The following is a 17,247-nucleotide window of genomic DNA, read 5'->3' on the forward strand; positions in this document are numbered from 1 at the left end:
TGTATAAAGTAAGAACATCATGTCAATTTATGACTGAAGCAGCAAGTTTTCGATTTTCTACAAGCTTGTTAAACACAATGAAGGTACAGAATTAAAAACGTTCATATATTTGAAAAAAATTGTATGTGAAAGTTTTTTCTAAGTTGCAAATTCAACATGCTTTACCAGAGATTTATTTTTAGTTGTTTTATATGATTTCTCCATTGCATTTACAGTTGTATAGATAAGAATTTTTCATAAGCAATATATATTGAAAACAATAAAATACTTTCCAATAGAAACCAATTCATTACAATTGACTAACCGGTTCCCGATTGACCAATTGGTTTTGATTGAGTGTCGAAAAACTCATATTGGCTATCGGAACCAATTGGAAAAATTTCCAGCTGGACTTAAACTTAAAATAGGTTCTAACAAGCAAAATAGGTTATTTTATGCACTATAAAACTTCCGTCAGTTGTTGTGTTTTTTAAGGCATGACATAACTTGTTATTTCTTATTTACCTGGAAAGGAAAAATAGGTAAAAAAAACTAAAATCCAAGGTCCAGTAATAATTAAGGCAAATTTTTGTGACTAAATTGAAATTGTGTGTGTAATGCCTGAATCACACGGAACTGGATATCCAGTAGGAATGCTCTAGTTGACGCTGGACTGGCTACCCATTTGCTAGTTTTTGCCTCACACAGGACTTGTTACACCGTACTTGTCGATAGTCTTTCGTTCCCATAATGACAGCCGGGTAAGATGCAAACAACGTATCACTTCACATTTTTAAAATATGATAACTAATCAATCGAGAGGAATATCACTTTGTATTAAATGGTTTGAGGTAGAGAAAAATGGCGCTGATAAAATACATACTTTGCAACGTTTACTGTAGATGTATGAAAGAATATTTTAGCTTTTTCAATTGTAAACACCGTGCACTCACCATAGACGGCATAACTCGACGGGCCTTTCTTGCTGTATGTATTATACATTGTAATTGGAACAGCTAACCGAAATGATCCATGAAATGCTTTGGTGTAAAACTGTAAAGTACTATCTGTTATAAGATTTTTGGAAGCATTTACATAGCATTTATGCTAGCAAAAATGTTAATGGAAATGCTTTCGTCTAAAGCTGGCTTAAAGGTGGACGAGCAATTTGAAGAATGTTGTAGGAGAATTACTGCTTTGTGCTTTTATTAAAAAAGGAAAAGTATGAACTAGAGATTGGCTCGAAAAAAAAATATGGTAATCAATGCGTACCGAACAAGCTTTTTAACTTGGGTTTGCATTATTCATACATGAGATTCACAGGATACATCACAAAAAAAAGTCAAACATTTATTAATCCACTTGTATTGTAATAATAAGGATTTTCATTTTCAGTTAATCATATTTGTCACGTACACATCTCATTGCTTTGTATAAATACCTAAATATTAATGAACTGAACACGAATGCACTGCACATCATCTCTCTCTCTTTTTTTTATCGAGAAACTATAACATAAACAGCCAGCACTCTGAAACCATACACAAAAAACCATAGACATCAAAAAATGCTCCTTTGCAAACTCGCAGATTATCTTCACATGGCCAAACTTTGCTCTGATTGGCTGTTCCTCAGTATCCAGTCGAGGAAAGCTAGTAGCAATTAGAACATGTCCTATTTCTCAAAATCAGTCAAGCAGCCAGCCAGGCGGCCATGATTTCTACCTAGAAAGTCAGTTCAGTGCCAACTAGGGCATTCGTACTATAAATCCAGTTCCGTGTGATAGGGACTTTAATTTAGGGTGTCATCCATTTTCCAGTTGGGGCATTGTCCCCTCTTTCCCTTCCTCCAGACACATATCCAGTATATTCAGCAGATTTTCATGGACTTCTAATATAAATTAATTCTTATTAATAAAGAAATGATACTAATATTTCCAGGATGATATTTGTATTATCCACACACAAAATTAAAACACTCGATTATGATTATAAATGTTAGTTTATATATGAAAGGTACAGAAATGAAACAAAAAAAAAGTATACAACAAATATATTTATACTTCCACAGAAGTGAGTCGAAACAATATTCACAACATTATATAGAAGTGTACTTGAACAACCAAAAAATAATGTAACAAACATTTACATCAACATAAAAAAGAAACTGTGCATAGCAGTATTAACATAACATAACATGAAGAACAGTATATTGAAAAAGCAACCATATCATTTTCTCCCTCCTTCTCACCTGTAAAATGTACAAAACTAGGAATAATCAAAAGAAAAATAAATATAAATATATAATTATCGCACAAAGAGAGTAGCTGACGTTTTGTCAATTTACATACACAGAGTATATACACATTCAATTATGCAGTACCTTCACTGTCTTTGATTATATTAACATTAAATATTACCAAAAAAATAAGTGACTATGACAAAACCTGTCATTTTTGAAAGAGGAATAAATAGAAAGTATTTTATAGTAGTTTTAGATATAAAATTTGGTAAGGTTATATCTATCTAATATACAGCATTTTTTAAACTTGCTTACTAACAAATATATTCTCTTGCTCTGCGATTAATATAAAAAGACTGTATAAAAACTAGAACTAGAACGGAAATATTTATTTCTGTTGTGCACAAATATTAATGTTTGATAGTGGGCTAGCATCCAGCAAAAAGTTCTCAGAATTTGGATCAGGATTTAGTTTCAGTTTCAAAATAGATTCAAGGTTTTATTTGGCTTCTACGTCCTTACAATATTCTAACATATAACTACTATCACTTTTAGAAAATATACTCTCAACTTTTCAAAACTTTTAACAAATCTAAAGAGAACAAATATCTTACTTGGTGTAGACAAACATGACAAAAAGAATAACAAGTAGTAGTCTTCAAAATTATTTTATGTAATACAAATTGAATTTAAATTATTAATTGAGTGAAAGTTATATTACGTCTCGCTTTCAATTAACTTCTTAACTACATTTTCTAAAGTGCATTAATGGCATATGGCACTGATATTTTGGCTTGTAATTATCACACTGATAACAATACATTAAATGGTTTCATTGCTTCAGGAAAAACAGCTCTAAGGGAGGTGTAACATATAAACTCAAACCGTAAAAAATCCAACAAGCAACATTTTGGCATATAACAATATTTACATCCTATCCATAGTAGAATTTAATCTTAATGTATTATTTTTTGTTTATGTAAATTTAGGTTTAAAACAATGATGACATTTTTTATTCAAATATAATATGAAACTAGACAAAAATGTATGAAGAAATCCTATGAAGTTCAGAGAAAAATTCAATAACTGCACACAATAGACAACAGAAATTCAAATTTTCAATCATTATAATTGTTTTATATAATTTTGTAAGAAATTTGAATACTCTCTTTTACCATACACCCTTTCATCCTCATACATGTCCTCTTTTTGGATAATAAAACGGGTATCTGGGCAGATTTTCTTTTTTGAGTGAAAATGTTCAAGTTTTCCTCAAATCTTCAAAAAATTTAAAACTTTCAAAATAAGCACAACATGATCATTAGATGTCACGCAAGTTCAAGTCTTAATAAGATCATTGTTAAAATCAATACTGAAACATCTTCGATAGCAACCAATAGGTCGATGTAAAATCTACACAAACTATCATTGGCAGCGATTGGGTTCCAAAACTAGGTGGGGCAAAGTGCCAAAACTGGAAGGGGGGGGGGAGCAAAGACAATTTTCTCTTCCCTCGTATGTAAGGTTTAGCATAGTGCGGGGGCAAAAGTACCAAAAAGTGGGTGGGGGGCAATTGCCCCACTCCCCACCTCCACTAATCGCCGCCACTGCAAACCATCACTTGTGACACTTAATCTCAGACTAGAACTCATCTGAATATGTTATTGTGTAGTGTCCAGTTGATTTTGCATTATTTTTTGTTGTGTTTTTATAGTTACATTACGAAGTTTTTATAAAAAATCAGAAGAAACCATAAGTAAATGGTTGGAACAAATATGTTGATGTAGAAATGTAATTAATCATTAATTCAATTTTTTTTTGCTGAAAATTAAAAAAAAATGGTGACCTCTTTTTTACTTCACAAATTATTCTCAGTAGTGATAGACAAAACTTGTAATTTTAACTGATAAATAAGTTGGAATAATGTTATAGTTTTAGGTATAAAATTTATCATGTACAAAATTTTTACTAAATATTGTTGACTGCTGTGAACACTAGTAGAATATATTTTTTTAAATATACTGATATGTGAATACATAAATATGGAAGCAGAAAAATTTGATCATTCAAATAATTCAATGAAGTCATTTCAAGCATGTCAGCAGAGGAGCAGCTAAGACCCGGTTACTTTCAATATTATGACTTGCTGCAACTGACAAGAATTCAAGGAATATTTCATCTTAGTTTTACTAGGAAAGTGATAGAGTACTACATGGGGCCACTTTCGCTCACTCATACTCAATCAAATCTCCTACACTAGAGTGTGATGCGGTCGAATATATAGAATATCAAATATCAATTCAATGTGACAATAATCGCAGAAATATACTATGTGCAAAAATCCACCCTGGTAGTTTCAGCCAATAATTATTTATTTATTTTCATATATAGCTATTTATAGGTAAGATAGATTAATCTACATTTTAACATGAAAATGATTGCTATGTTCACTTTAATTTCAGTTTCACTGCATCTTTCACTTCACGATCCATATTTGAAAGCCAATTACTACAGACACATTATATGGTTATTGAACTAAGAGCATATACTGATCAGTTGCCTGTTCGAGCATTATTCGCTCGTGTGAAGAAAGTGTGACTTCTGTAAGCCATCTAGCATCATCCCTTTGAACAATTAGATGATCGAGCAAAAAGGCCTTGATGTAGCACTCTAGAAAGTGACATATTAATCGGTACTGTATCAGTAATGGCCAATATAGACATATTGGTGTAGATTTGTCAGTAAAATGACTGATAATTTTACCAATTTAATGTGTCTATAAATAACCTGTAATTTAGTGCAAATTTTTCTCCATTTTGATATTTTTTTATAAAATTAAATGTACCTCATGTGCTGGTTTTTCAAACTAACTGTCTAAATATGCAGTTTTTCAATGGTATTGCTGTCACCTGGCTAGTATATTATTTAAGGAAGTTAATAAACAATTTATGTTCAAGGAACATTTGGAATTTTGTATCAAATTCATAGAATATCAGCAGTAGGTATCAGCGAGAATTTCATAGTTTCTAGAAATTTGTTTCAGTTCAAGTTACATTAGAAGTTTCAGTTTCTCTTTTCTTCATGTATTATATTATTTAAAGTCATGTTTTAACTTTCCTTTCCCTACAACAGTACACCTGATACAATCAAAGTTTGGCATTACAGTTAGAGACATATATTTTACAAGCTTAAATTATCTGCTTTCTTCTACTGTGCCAATGTAATATCTTGAGTGATAACACAAGTAAATGACTATAAATGGTGTGCTCTTGAAATTATCAGCAATTGATAAGAATTAATGAAACAAAAACAAGGTGAACTAAATAGGAATTACTATGAAGAATAGGATCACTGTGATTTGCAATATTAATTCTCCAAAGCTTGCAATCTTCTCCAAAAATTAAATTATATTAATTTTCATCACCATGAAGGTTTCAATTCAGATAACCATGCAATTCCTACTGATTGCAAATGATTGCAAAAAAATTGTCAGAATACATATTTTTGAAAGGTAGAGTATAAAACCAGATATATTGAGACTTTTCTAATTTACATCTTAGTTTTTATAAAGTTATACTTAAGTTATTTTACATTTATGCTCTGTTTGTAGAAATCTACATTACCTCATTTCACCATTTTCTGTTGTCTATTGTGATGAGAAATTCAAAATTTTCTCTAATCGCTTCTTATATAATTTCATACAAAATATTTCATATAGATCCAAAAATTTTACTATCATCATTTAAAATATTTAATAAAAGGTACCATACACAACAAATCACATCCATTATTGGCAATTGGTCTATTAGTTTGTAATAGGTAGTAGCTATGTATTATGAACAAGATATGTGGGTAATATCAGCCTTTAGATTTTCTCATCGGAAATTACCAATAACAAAGTGTGCCAATATTTCAACATTTGGCATTACAAGTTGAATGAAAAGAGAATCACAAAAGAACAAGTTGATTTACTAATATTGTAACATGAAATAAGTTTTATAACACTGTACTTTATAATTTTAAAGTAAATATGTGGTAATAATATTTTCATTATTGTAAGAAAGATATAAAGAAAGGTAACAGTTTCATACATCGGAGACACATTTCTTCAATTTTACACAAGAAACTACTTACGGAAATGAGTTTCTCCAAGGTTTACAACGTTCGTTGAGGTATTTTCTTTTATCATGGAATATATTTGACCGGGAAATCATGTATTTTTCAAGAGAAATATCTCACTGACACACAATTGCCATTACTTTCATTTGCTTGCCCTACGACAACCGGATGCTGTGTACATTTGATGATGTAAGCCCCTGTCAGTGTTTCAACCCTCCCTTTTTCTACTATGCTTGCCTAACGTAACCAAACCTAACCTAACCTTATTGGAAATGGTTTGTGGGGCTATCCATGAATGGTTCGTGGGACTATCGGTCAGCTACCATGCATAATGGTTCGTGGGGCTATCTGTGAATGGTTCGCGGGGCTATCCATGTATGGTTCGTGGGGCTATCCGTCAGCTACCCATGCATAATGTATAATTTTCACCAGTGACGAACACGATAGTAGGTATTTTTTGGTGAAGAAGGTTGAAACACTGCATACCCACAATGTGAGTCAAGATGTGCCTGCCATATTGTGTGTTCCGGAAGCGAAGAAAGGAATAAAAAAAAAACACTCAGAATGAGAAAAATTGCGTTTGTTTTCATGTAAAAAGCATAATGGCACCTTGAACTATGTTCCGCAATACACAATTGGTAAGTACGAACCATGCGAAACACAAAATATCCGATTTTAATGTGTCTCCGATCTATGAAACTGGTACCTAAAGAAAATGAAATGAATATTGAAACACATTACAAAAATCAACAAATTTCTAATAATTATATTTTAAAATGACCTGGTTATAGAGCATGTGGCATGGAGTGAAACATTTGTACAGTAACAATGTTCTGTGTGTTTAATTAACTATTTATAAATTGCTTTTCTTCCCATCATAAATTTTGCATAAAAATTAAACAGAACTGTAGATTTATAATATATAATGGAATTAGTTGAAGTTAAAGTTATAGTTGTACCTCACTAAACATCTCATTAAAACTTAAATCTAAGTTTTTATTTTATTACTATTCTCCTGTTGCAGCCCGTATTACATCTTTGTTCTAGAAATATCTCAAAAACAAATAACTATTCACCAAAGGTGGTAGCTCTTATTCTTGAAGCAATTTAATGATACAAAATATATCTTTATCCTGCAATATTTCTCTTTAACAATATTGCCAACTAGACTTTGCCACCGTGACTAGGTCACTCGTTAATATTCTCCCGACATCATACTTTTGCAAATATGAGCTGTACCTTTACATTAAAAAAAAGAAGAGCAAAATAATACTACTATGCTAGACTTACAATTCTACAGTTACAACTAAGCTTCAACTGTCAAAAAAAAATATATTCACAACATACACTTTGGAGCTTCTGTTTTATCTGAAAGTTTACAAAATTCCTTATATGAAAACTGGTGAAAACCTAATGTATGCATTGAACAACTACGGAAGCAATGCTTTAAGGCAGCATAACTGCATGAGAGTAATTGAACAGGATATGTTTCCCCAAGGACAGAATTCTGAGCCCTTTTCTTTTTACATATTTTAAAATAATTCTGTCCTTGAGACAAACGTTTTTCTTAATCTGCTTCAAAATATACATATAGGCCTATATTTAAAACATGACAATGATTATAATAAATGTAAAGCTTAATATGGAAACTTTTCTTACTGTTCCTGCAAATGACAGAAAAGGGGGATAGTTTACTGAGAATTCTAATTTAAATCCCTCTCTGTTAATTGCAGTTAACACTATAACTATTTACATGGGCATAATTACATAAACTTTACCATAATAAAAATGCTCTATTATTTCAACAATGACCTGACTCCTGGTTTTTACAAACTGTTATCGAGATGACAGAACTATGCTCTAATAATTTCAACTATAAATTTGCCATCTAGATCAACATTACTTACCAGTTTATATATATATGTATATCACATACCAAGTGCCTAAGGTTGACTTGTTACCTGTCAAACTCTGGTGGACTTTAGAAATTGTTTTCACATTTTTGTCAAGTGAATTCATGATAAGTACTTGTTCTGGTAAATTTTACTCCATGATATACCTAACACACAATGAACAATTTACATGACAATTTGTACTGTTTAACTTTTTGCAGCACTACACAGCAGCAAATTTGTATAATTACACAACAAAAAAGCAATACATATCTAACTGATCATGTTATATCCTTTATTAGAAATATATATATGTTGAAGATTATTAATGATTTATACTTATCAAGAAATAGCAAACATGACTTTGTGTGTGGTGTGTATCTTGAGCAAAATGATTTTAATTTAATATATTTTGACAATGGCAATAATTGAGTTTTCAGCAACTGAGGTGAGAAGAAATAGCATAATTCCAAATTAAGAAATTCACTTAGAAAAATGTTAGATACAGGTATAATTGCCCTTTCATAAGATACATTTCCACCTCTATAGTAGCCAAGCAAGTTGAGTGCTCAGCTTACGATCTCCATGCCAAAAGATTTTTTATTTATTTTTTGTCCCCTTTGTTATAAAGATGTTTCTTTCAATTCAATTACTTCTTTTATTCTGACAGCTAAAGATCTTCATAAGTCAATAATTTTGCATTAAGCAGCACATACACACACACACATGTCTGGTTAGATATACTATGGAAAATAATTATTATTTTCAGTCAAACTTAATATATTAGTAACAAATTTAGGAGAGAAAATTGATTAAGTCTGTGTATTTTTACTTCTAAAAAATAACTGAAAATTTTTACTACAAATAGTATTGGAAGTGTAACCACAAATTAAATTTTTATGTTGAGCAATAACAATTTTCAACATATATAGTTCTTTACTAAGTGCTGAAATAATTGTCTACAAAAAGTTGATAAAGTCTGCAGACATGAAAATAATAAACAATTGAAGTTAAGTACTATGGTGGATTATGAACTACAGAAATGTAATCTCCCATTGAAGTCAAAGCTTGAACTCCTCAAGTAGGCACTAAGCCTTAACTCCTAATTCTAACATATATTGTATTATATTTATATGAATGCAAAAATTATAAAGTGAAATTTTTCATATAAAGTCCTGGTCTAAATATTGCTAAAATACTAGCAGATAATATAAATGTGCTGAAGTTTGGTATTCAAAATTATTTTTATTGAGTTACTAATTGAAATCTCAATTATAAGATACATATGATAAAGTACAAGTAATTATTTTGAAATTCACTTGGTATTCCAACCCCAGTATAATATTTCATAACATTTATACAAAATCCTAACAACCCAAACATGTTTCTTAAAAGCAGAAGGTTGCACCATATGAAAGCACTAAGTTCCTGTCTGCTTTTCTTCCCCACACTTGTCCACACACATGTTTGTTGATATACTCTTATAAGCGTAATAAGAAGTGGGATTGCACTCGTTTCCCGAATACATCCCAGGCAGTTCCATTGTACATTTGCACGTCTGGTCATTTTTTCCAAAACCTGAAAAATCCCCTTCCTTTCTCCGGTGGTGGGCTCATCAACATTGGAACTTGATTTTTGTGAGTGATGTGAATCTGTTAAACAAAATTACAACAGTGACTTTAGTGCTGCAACACATCTGACACTAAGTAACTAATTCCTATTTGGAAAGAAAACGCCTATAAGCCCCATTGGTTATATCCCATGCAGCACATTCTTGGATATTCATGTCCATGTTCTGGATATTCAGAAATTTCCATTGGATATTCATACATCCATCCAGAGTCATCCATAGGATATCCAGGAAGGGTGTTTTATGGATATGCTGTGGATCATTTTTGGATAAATTTTGGACATCAGTGCTATTTGGTTCACCTGAATGGCATGCTAACTCTGTTTTTATTTGATTATGGATAAGAAAAGGATATATTCTGGACTAGAATTGGACCTAATCTGGACATTAATAACTAATGTTTGGACATTATTCTGATCTTTTTTTCTCACACATTTTGAATACGAAAAGAACATTCCTGGACTAGGCCTAAGAAAGATTTCATGCACACACATTCATAATATATACTCCTCACTCTCTCACACATCTGCTCATCCAAAATATTTTATTCTCATGCATACTCATGAGTATGCATAGATTTTGAGCTTATTGTTTACTAACACATGTAAACTCCACAACTACCTTAATGCAAACTGGCATGGCAAATGAGACAAACACACACAGACTCGTAGCAAAGAATACACTGATCCAACAAACGTCCATGTAGTCATGGAAAATGTTTCCATATTTTACTTGAAATTTTACTTTGATGGCAAATATTGGAAAATTGTTCTTTAGTAAATTTTGCTTATAGCTCTTAAATTTTCCACGGCATGAACCCCAAAGCAAAACCTGTCCTTCTAATCCTCATTTTCCTACTTCTTGCTGTCGAAAACATGCAACAGCAGGAGCTGAAGTTGATTTTTATTGTCCATCCCGTTAAGGGAACTAGTAGTCCTTTTGATAATGTCTTTTCCCTTCCTGGCAGCTCAAAATTCTGCCCGATTGACTGTTAAGCATTAAGATGTCCCTTCGGATCAGTCACTCCTTCCGGAGCTCTTTGGAAACTATTTTCATCCCTGTCTCAGATTAAGGAGACAGTGTGGTGTGTGTCATTGTGATAGAAGTTGCAAGATACAGAGCATTCCCTGACATTCGCTACGAGACTCTGCGGCAAGCAGACCGGCATCAGCGCTTGTCTTTCCTGGTGAACGGGTCCACGACAGTCTCTTATATTAAACCTCGTAAAAACGTTTAGAGTAACAGGGTCAGTTCTGAAAAAAAGTGGAAAGAAAAATGGGGAAATAAAGTATACAAAGACAATCCGCACACCATCCATGAGTTAAAAGAGAGTATTGTGTGAAAAATCGGGAGAATTACAGTAGACGAACTTGCAGGTGTAAATGCCAATTTCCTTCGGAGATGACAGGAATATTATAACACCATTAAGCCTGGTTTCCATGATTATCAAAAAATATAAATATGCTGACCAAGGCAGTAATTTATTTTATTAAAAACGTAACGTTTCAACCTTTTAGCAAGGTCTTCTTCAGACTCTGTATCAAATACAAAAGTAGCAAGATACAAAAACAGGGCATTATATATACACAAAAAATTACTCCCTCCAGACTATTAGAAAGTTATTCTGGAACTTTCTAGCAGGTGGCTTTCACTTGTGAACTGTACTTTCACCTAAAAGGCTAAACATATTTACTTCCATATAGAATGTGGTTGGGCTTTATATCTCATGCTCTTTTTCCTTCATTTTCTTCCTTCTCCTCTCCTCTTTCTCTCTTGTCCTTTCCACTCTTTCTAACACCTTCTTCCATTCTTTGTTTAACTTCAGTCCCCCATTCCAGTTCATTATGTCTTCTTCACCTTTCTTCTCTATTTCCTTGGCTTCCTTCCATTTTCTCACTAGCATTCTCTTATCCCTTCCTAACTGCTTAGCCTCATCCCACTCTATGTCATGTCCTGTTTCTCTCGTGTGTTTAAATATCGCATTTCTCTCTCAAGTCGTACATCATCCCTATGTTGTTTCAACCTATCTTTCAGTCTCTTTTTCGTTTCTCCTATGTACACACTCTGACATTCTTTACATTTTACTTCGTAGATAATCCCTTCCTCTTCCTCTTCTCTGTTTTCCTTTTTCTTGTTTGTATTCTTCACTATTTCTAAGATGCTTCTCCCTCCCTTCCTGTAATTTTTTCATAATCATGGAAACAAGGCTTAATGGTGTTATAATTGTACATTTTCCAAGGCTGATGAGGAAAATTAACAACTATAAGGACTTGAAGAGGAAAGAAATACACAAAGACAAATAAGAGAAGTTTCTGAGAAAATGTTTGGAGAGAGGCACAGCGCCTAAAGGATTAAAAATAAGTAAGAAGGGAGTGGTTTTCAATTTCAGGAGATTGAAGATATTGGTTCAGAAAATGGAAAAAGAACTGATTTGGAATGAAATAAGGGCAAGAAGAAAGGAGATAAAAATAATAAAGGAGAACCTGAAAAGAATTGAAAAAGCTATTGAAGATGGTCTCACCATTTTTACGAGAGAATATACATTTTACGAAATGAAAAGCTGGCAGGAGAAATTTAGAGAGAAAATAAAAATAAAATTGAAGAAGAAAGGAGAGGGACTAGGATGGAAAGAAGAAAGAGGAGAAGAGGAAGAAGAAAAGGATACCAGAAGAAGAGTTGTGGTTATAGGAAATGTAGACCTAACAAAAGAAGAGGAAGCTTTTTTAAAACTAGGAAGAGGTTTCAAAGTTAAAGAAAGAAGTTTAGATTATGAGGAAGTTATATATGACATTGAAGAAGCAGTGCTCCATATAAAAGAAGAATCAGCAAGAGACAAGATTAGAAGAAGAACAGCAGCCATACTGAAGAAAGAAATGGGAAAATAAGGAAAAGTAGATAATTTGAGTCAAAAAGAAAGGGAAGGGAAGAAAAAAATCAAAACAAGAAATGATGTGGTGATAGAGCAGGCAGATAAAGGAGGAGCAATTGTGGTGATGGAAAGAGAATGGTACGAGAGGAAGTTTGAAGATCTAAAAGAAAACGGATATGAGGAGATTTGTGGAACAGAAGAAGAACAAACTATAAAAGAAAGGGCCATACAAGACTGTAGGAAGAGTGGATTCAAGAAATGCATAAAGGAGACAGGAAGACTACCAAGTTTGAAGGGCTTTCCAAAGATACACAAAGAGGAGATAAAAGTTAAGACCAGTAATGAACTGCAGAAACAATATTTTGGAACCCTTGGAAAAGAAATTAAAGAAAGTTATTGAAGTGTTAGTAACACAGCAAGAAAACAGAGCAGTTAAGAACAGTGAACAAGTAGTAGACCTCATAAAAGGACTTAAGTTAAATGGGATGAAGACGACAATGTTTATCTTAGATGTAAAAAGTATGTTCCCGAGCATCAAGAGGGGACCACGTTTTGGACATTATTAAAAAGAGAATGGGACAATAAATTATAGGAGAATGGGATAGTGAAAGGGTAGTGAAGGCACTGGAAACCATTTGGAATAACGGTTACAGTATAATGGGAGATAAAATAATGTTAATGAGTGAAAGAATGAATATAGGTTCTAGCCTAAGCCCAGCGTTGGCTGAATTGATTATGAATGAATGGGAAAAGAAAGTAATAGAAAAAGGAGGTGACAAAATAATTCTGTTTTGCAGATATGTGGACGATTGTTTTGGCATATGGAAGGGAACGAAGAGGCAGCTCGACATTTTTGCCAAAGAAATACAAGATGAAGAAAGAGGGATATTTTTGGAACTTGAAATAGAAGAACAAGGCAAGTTAAGCTACCTTGATATATTGATGAAAAGGAAGAGAGGAGAAGAAATTGAAACCACTTGGCATCAGAAGAAGTGTGCAGCATGGGCATTCTGCCACAAAAGAAGTGATGTAAGTGAGGTGACAAAAAGAAATTTCATAAAGAATATGGAGGACAGAATAAAGAAAATATGCACGAAGGAATGTGAAAAAGAAGGCAAAATAAATAGCCTATGGAAACAGCTGGAAATGAATGGCTATGAGAAGCAGGATAGACTGGACATAAACAGAAGAAGGAAGAAAAGAGGAAGGGGAGAATTGGAAGAGGAAGAGAAGGAAAGAGAGAGAAGGTTTGGAATAAGGAGTATGGGGAAGACCACAGAAAAAATATGCAAAGTACTTAGGAAAGCTGGCATTAAAACTTACAGGAAGGGAGGGAGAAGCATCTTAGGAATAGCGAAGAATACAAACAAGAAAAAGGAAAACAGAGAAGAGGAAGAGGAAGGGATTATCTACGAAGTAAAATGTAAAGAATGTCAGAGTGTGTACATAGGAGAAACGAAAAAGAGACTGAAAGATAGGTTGAAACAACATAGGGATGATGTACGACTTAAGAGAGAGAGAAATGTGATATTTAAACACATGAGAGAAACAGGACATGAAATAGAGTGGGATGAGGCTAAGCAGATAGGAAGGGAGAAGAGAATGCTAGTGAGAAAATGGAAGGAAGCCAAGGAAATAGAGAAGAAAGGTGAAGAAGACACAATGAACTGGAATAAGAGACTGAAGTTAAACAAAGAATGGAAGAAGGTGTTAGAAAGAGTGGAAAGGACAAGAGAGAAAGAGGAGAGGAGAAGGAAGAAAATGAAGGGTTTCTTTGATTCTTCATTTCCAGCATCAAATGTGGCAGTTGTAGCTACAGCGTAGGTGGCAAAGTTGTACAACTACTAGGTGTAAAGTCCACCACATCATGAAGAAATCCTGAAGTATAAAAACATCTGGAGATGGTAAATCGACACCACATCATCTACAACACAATTGACGGTGATTGATGAGACCACTCCGAGAGATCGCAACATCATGAGGTGGCAAGAATGAGGTGCAAGAATGAGGTGCAGTACAGTTGCAGCGGTTCGGACTACAGATGCCAAGAAGCCAGTCCGAGTTCGGAGTTCAGCCACCTCTTATCGCCAGCGCTCTCTCCAGTGTCTCCCGCCATCTCCAGGCTGCCCGTCTCCAGAAGCCGAGGGCCAGATCACCTAGCAAGGAGTGAGTAGCGTTCAATCGACAAGGCTCCCAACATCTTTCATCCACACCATTCAGGGTAGAGGTGGTCCAGCAAGATCCAATTGAAACTTTTACTTTATTTAACTGAGCTACGTCCCAGCGTGACTCGATCCCATACCTTATCCAACATCACACTACAATACTATTATAGTGAATAATAGTTACATGAGATAGAGAGAAACAAATTACTTATGAAGCACTTTCGTTGTCATTTGTATAATTACTCACAGAAGCGGAAATCTCATTCCCATGGGGCAGTGAACTCAACTTGTGTAATTTCGAGAGAACGTTTTCTAATTACATTTCTAGGTTGGTTATTTTTTGTTGCTTTTCTACCTCATGGGTTAATCGGGGCAGTGCGTTAAAGTATCTACCTTTCTTCCACGTATTAAACTGTGGACTGCATTGTTGCAGATTAATGAGGTTCCAGTATGTGGACACACAGCCAGTGTAATCTTCTTACAGGTTCTGTTCAGTGGCGGCTGCTTAATACGTGCTATCGTGCTATAGCACGTTGCTAAATTTGTTAAAATGAAAAGAAGAAAAAAGCAAATCTCACAGATGCAAGAAGTTTAATGAAGCTCCAAAGTGAAATGAAACTTCTCATGTTAAGAGCCTCAACATTTACCAGCGGCGCCACGTATTTCCCTCACGCAGGCTATAAGGAATAGCGTACCGTGCTAAAATCTCAACAGCACGTTTTCGCCCCTTTTTCATCCCTCCGCGCATGAATACTGTACACCCCCACTCCTCGATTTGTACGGGGGACAGTGTCCCGGCTCGAGAAAAATCGTCTGCTAGCGTGCTACAGGAGGAATCAGCACGGTAAGTGTGCCATCTCAGGATAAGAAGAAAGTCTACGACAACCTATTGCCTCTGTCAGAACAACGTTTCTTAATGTCATTTTCAAACGTTCTGTACGTTATCAGTGTAGAGTTATGTAATGTTTGTAGCATGTCGTATACATTTGCAGCACCTGCAAAAAAGTTGGAACGCGAATTGACACTACCCCTTAGCCTTTAATCTATTTCGGTGGTAAGTTGTAAAGATTGCAACTCTGAAACTATAGTCCGTGCCTTTTTTGCTTCCGAAAGTGGATTCTGCTACGTAATTTATGTTCAGGAAATTCTAAATTTATATTTTATCTAAATTGCCTGTTTTTAAATGCTAGATATTTCCTTGTGTTTATGTAGCACTTCAATAGTCAAGAAACAAACTTACAGAGTACCGTCATTTTTCCCCGGCTTCCAGATCCGAAAATTTTCCGCGCGGTTCATTGTGCTAAAATCGCGTGGCGCGTGAAGTGGTGGTCATTGTTGTGAAGGATTAGCTTTTTGTTGTTGTTAGAAGTGAAAAAGAGAGAGAGAGAGTGAGAGAGTGAGAGAGTGAGAGAGAGTGAGAGAGTGAGAGAGTGAGAGAGTGAGAGAGTGAGAGAGAGAGAGAGAGAGTGAGAGAGTGAGAGAGAGAGAGAGAGAGTGAGTGAGTGAGTGAGTGAGTGAGTGAGTGAGAGTGAGAGTGAGAGTGAGAGTGTGTGTGTGTGTGTGTGTTAGTGTACCATGAAATCGGTGGATTCTTTGTTGCAGCGACCTTTCTCTTCAAGAACACTTGAAGAAAAGTTGGAAATAAAAGTGTTAGGACGGCCGTTGCCAGATTTGGATCTATCGCAAAATGCAAAGGGAGGTAAGAACGCTACGTATAAAAGGCGATTTAATAGAAAACTGTAATATAGTGAACCATGGCTTTGTGGGTGTCAAATTCGAAATGCATTATTCTGTTTTCCTTGCATACTTTTTGGAAGTAATGATTCGTGGTCTGAAGGAGGGGTAAAAGATCTAGGACATTTATGTGAATATATGAGAAAGCATAGTGAAAGCAAAAAGCACATGAATAATGAGTTAAATTTTGTCTCTCTCGGAACTGTCAACATAGCAACGCAGTTATCTAGAATCTCATAATGAACAAGTTGAAAAAAATCGCCACGTCTTATCAAAAATCAGACTGCATCAAGTTCTGTGGAGGTTTTGCGTTGGCCCTGCGTGGCCGGCCACGATGAAACAGATTCCTCCGCAAAACCTGGGATATTTTTTAGGGCTTCTTGATTTTGTCAGTAGTTTAGACAATGCTGTTAAAGAACATCTTGACAACAGCACTGTATTTAAAGGCACTCGATCTCGCCATCGAAGTTCCGGGTTGAAGTCTCGGCCCGGGTATGGGTATTCTTTGTAATACTTTGTAATAATGAAATTAATGAAGGGGCATTCACAAACAATACCCATACCCGGGCCGAGACTCCAACCCGGAACTTCGATAGCGAGATCGAAAGTCGACCACTT

General features: G+C 34.4%; 1 protein-coding gene across 7 annotated transcripts in view; it reads right to left on the reverse strand.

Moving 5' to 3' along the window:
- Positions 1 to 2,061: 2,061 nt before the first annotated feature.
- Positions 2,062 to 17,247, reverse strand: part of Dgk (diacyl glycerol kinase 1) — a 506,799-nt gene continuing 491,613 nt past the window's right edge. For all 7 annotated transcript variants that reach the window (XM_083137145.1, XM_083137133.1, XM_083137139.1 and 4 more), the window contains one exon: positions 2,062 to 9,883. In XM_083137145.1, the coding sequence (XP_082993271.1) occupies positions 9,794 to 9,883 (90 nt within the window). In that variant the 3' untranslated portion in view covers positions 2,062 to 9,793. The remainder of the gene's footprint in view (positions 9,884 to 17,247) is intronic.

This window comes from Lepisma saccharinum, chromosome 1, assembly GCF_977018435.1.
Source record: "Lepisma saccharinum chromosome 1, izLepSacc3.1, whole genome shotgun sequence".
Taxonomy (NCBI): Eukaryota; Metazoa; Arthropoda; class Insecta; order Zygentoma; family Lepismatidae; genus Lepisma; species Lepisma saccharinum.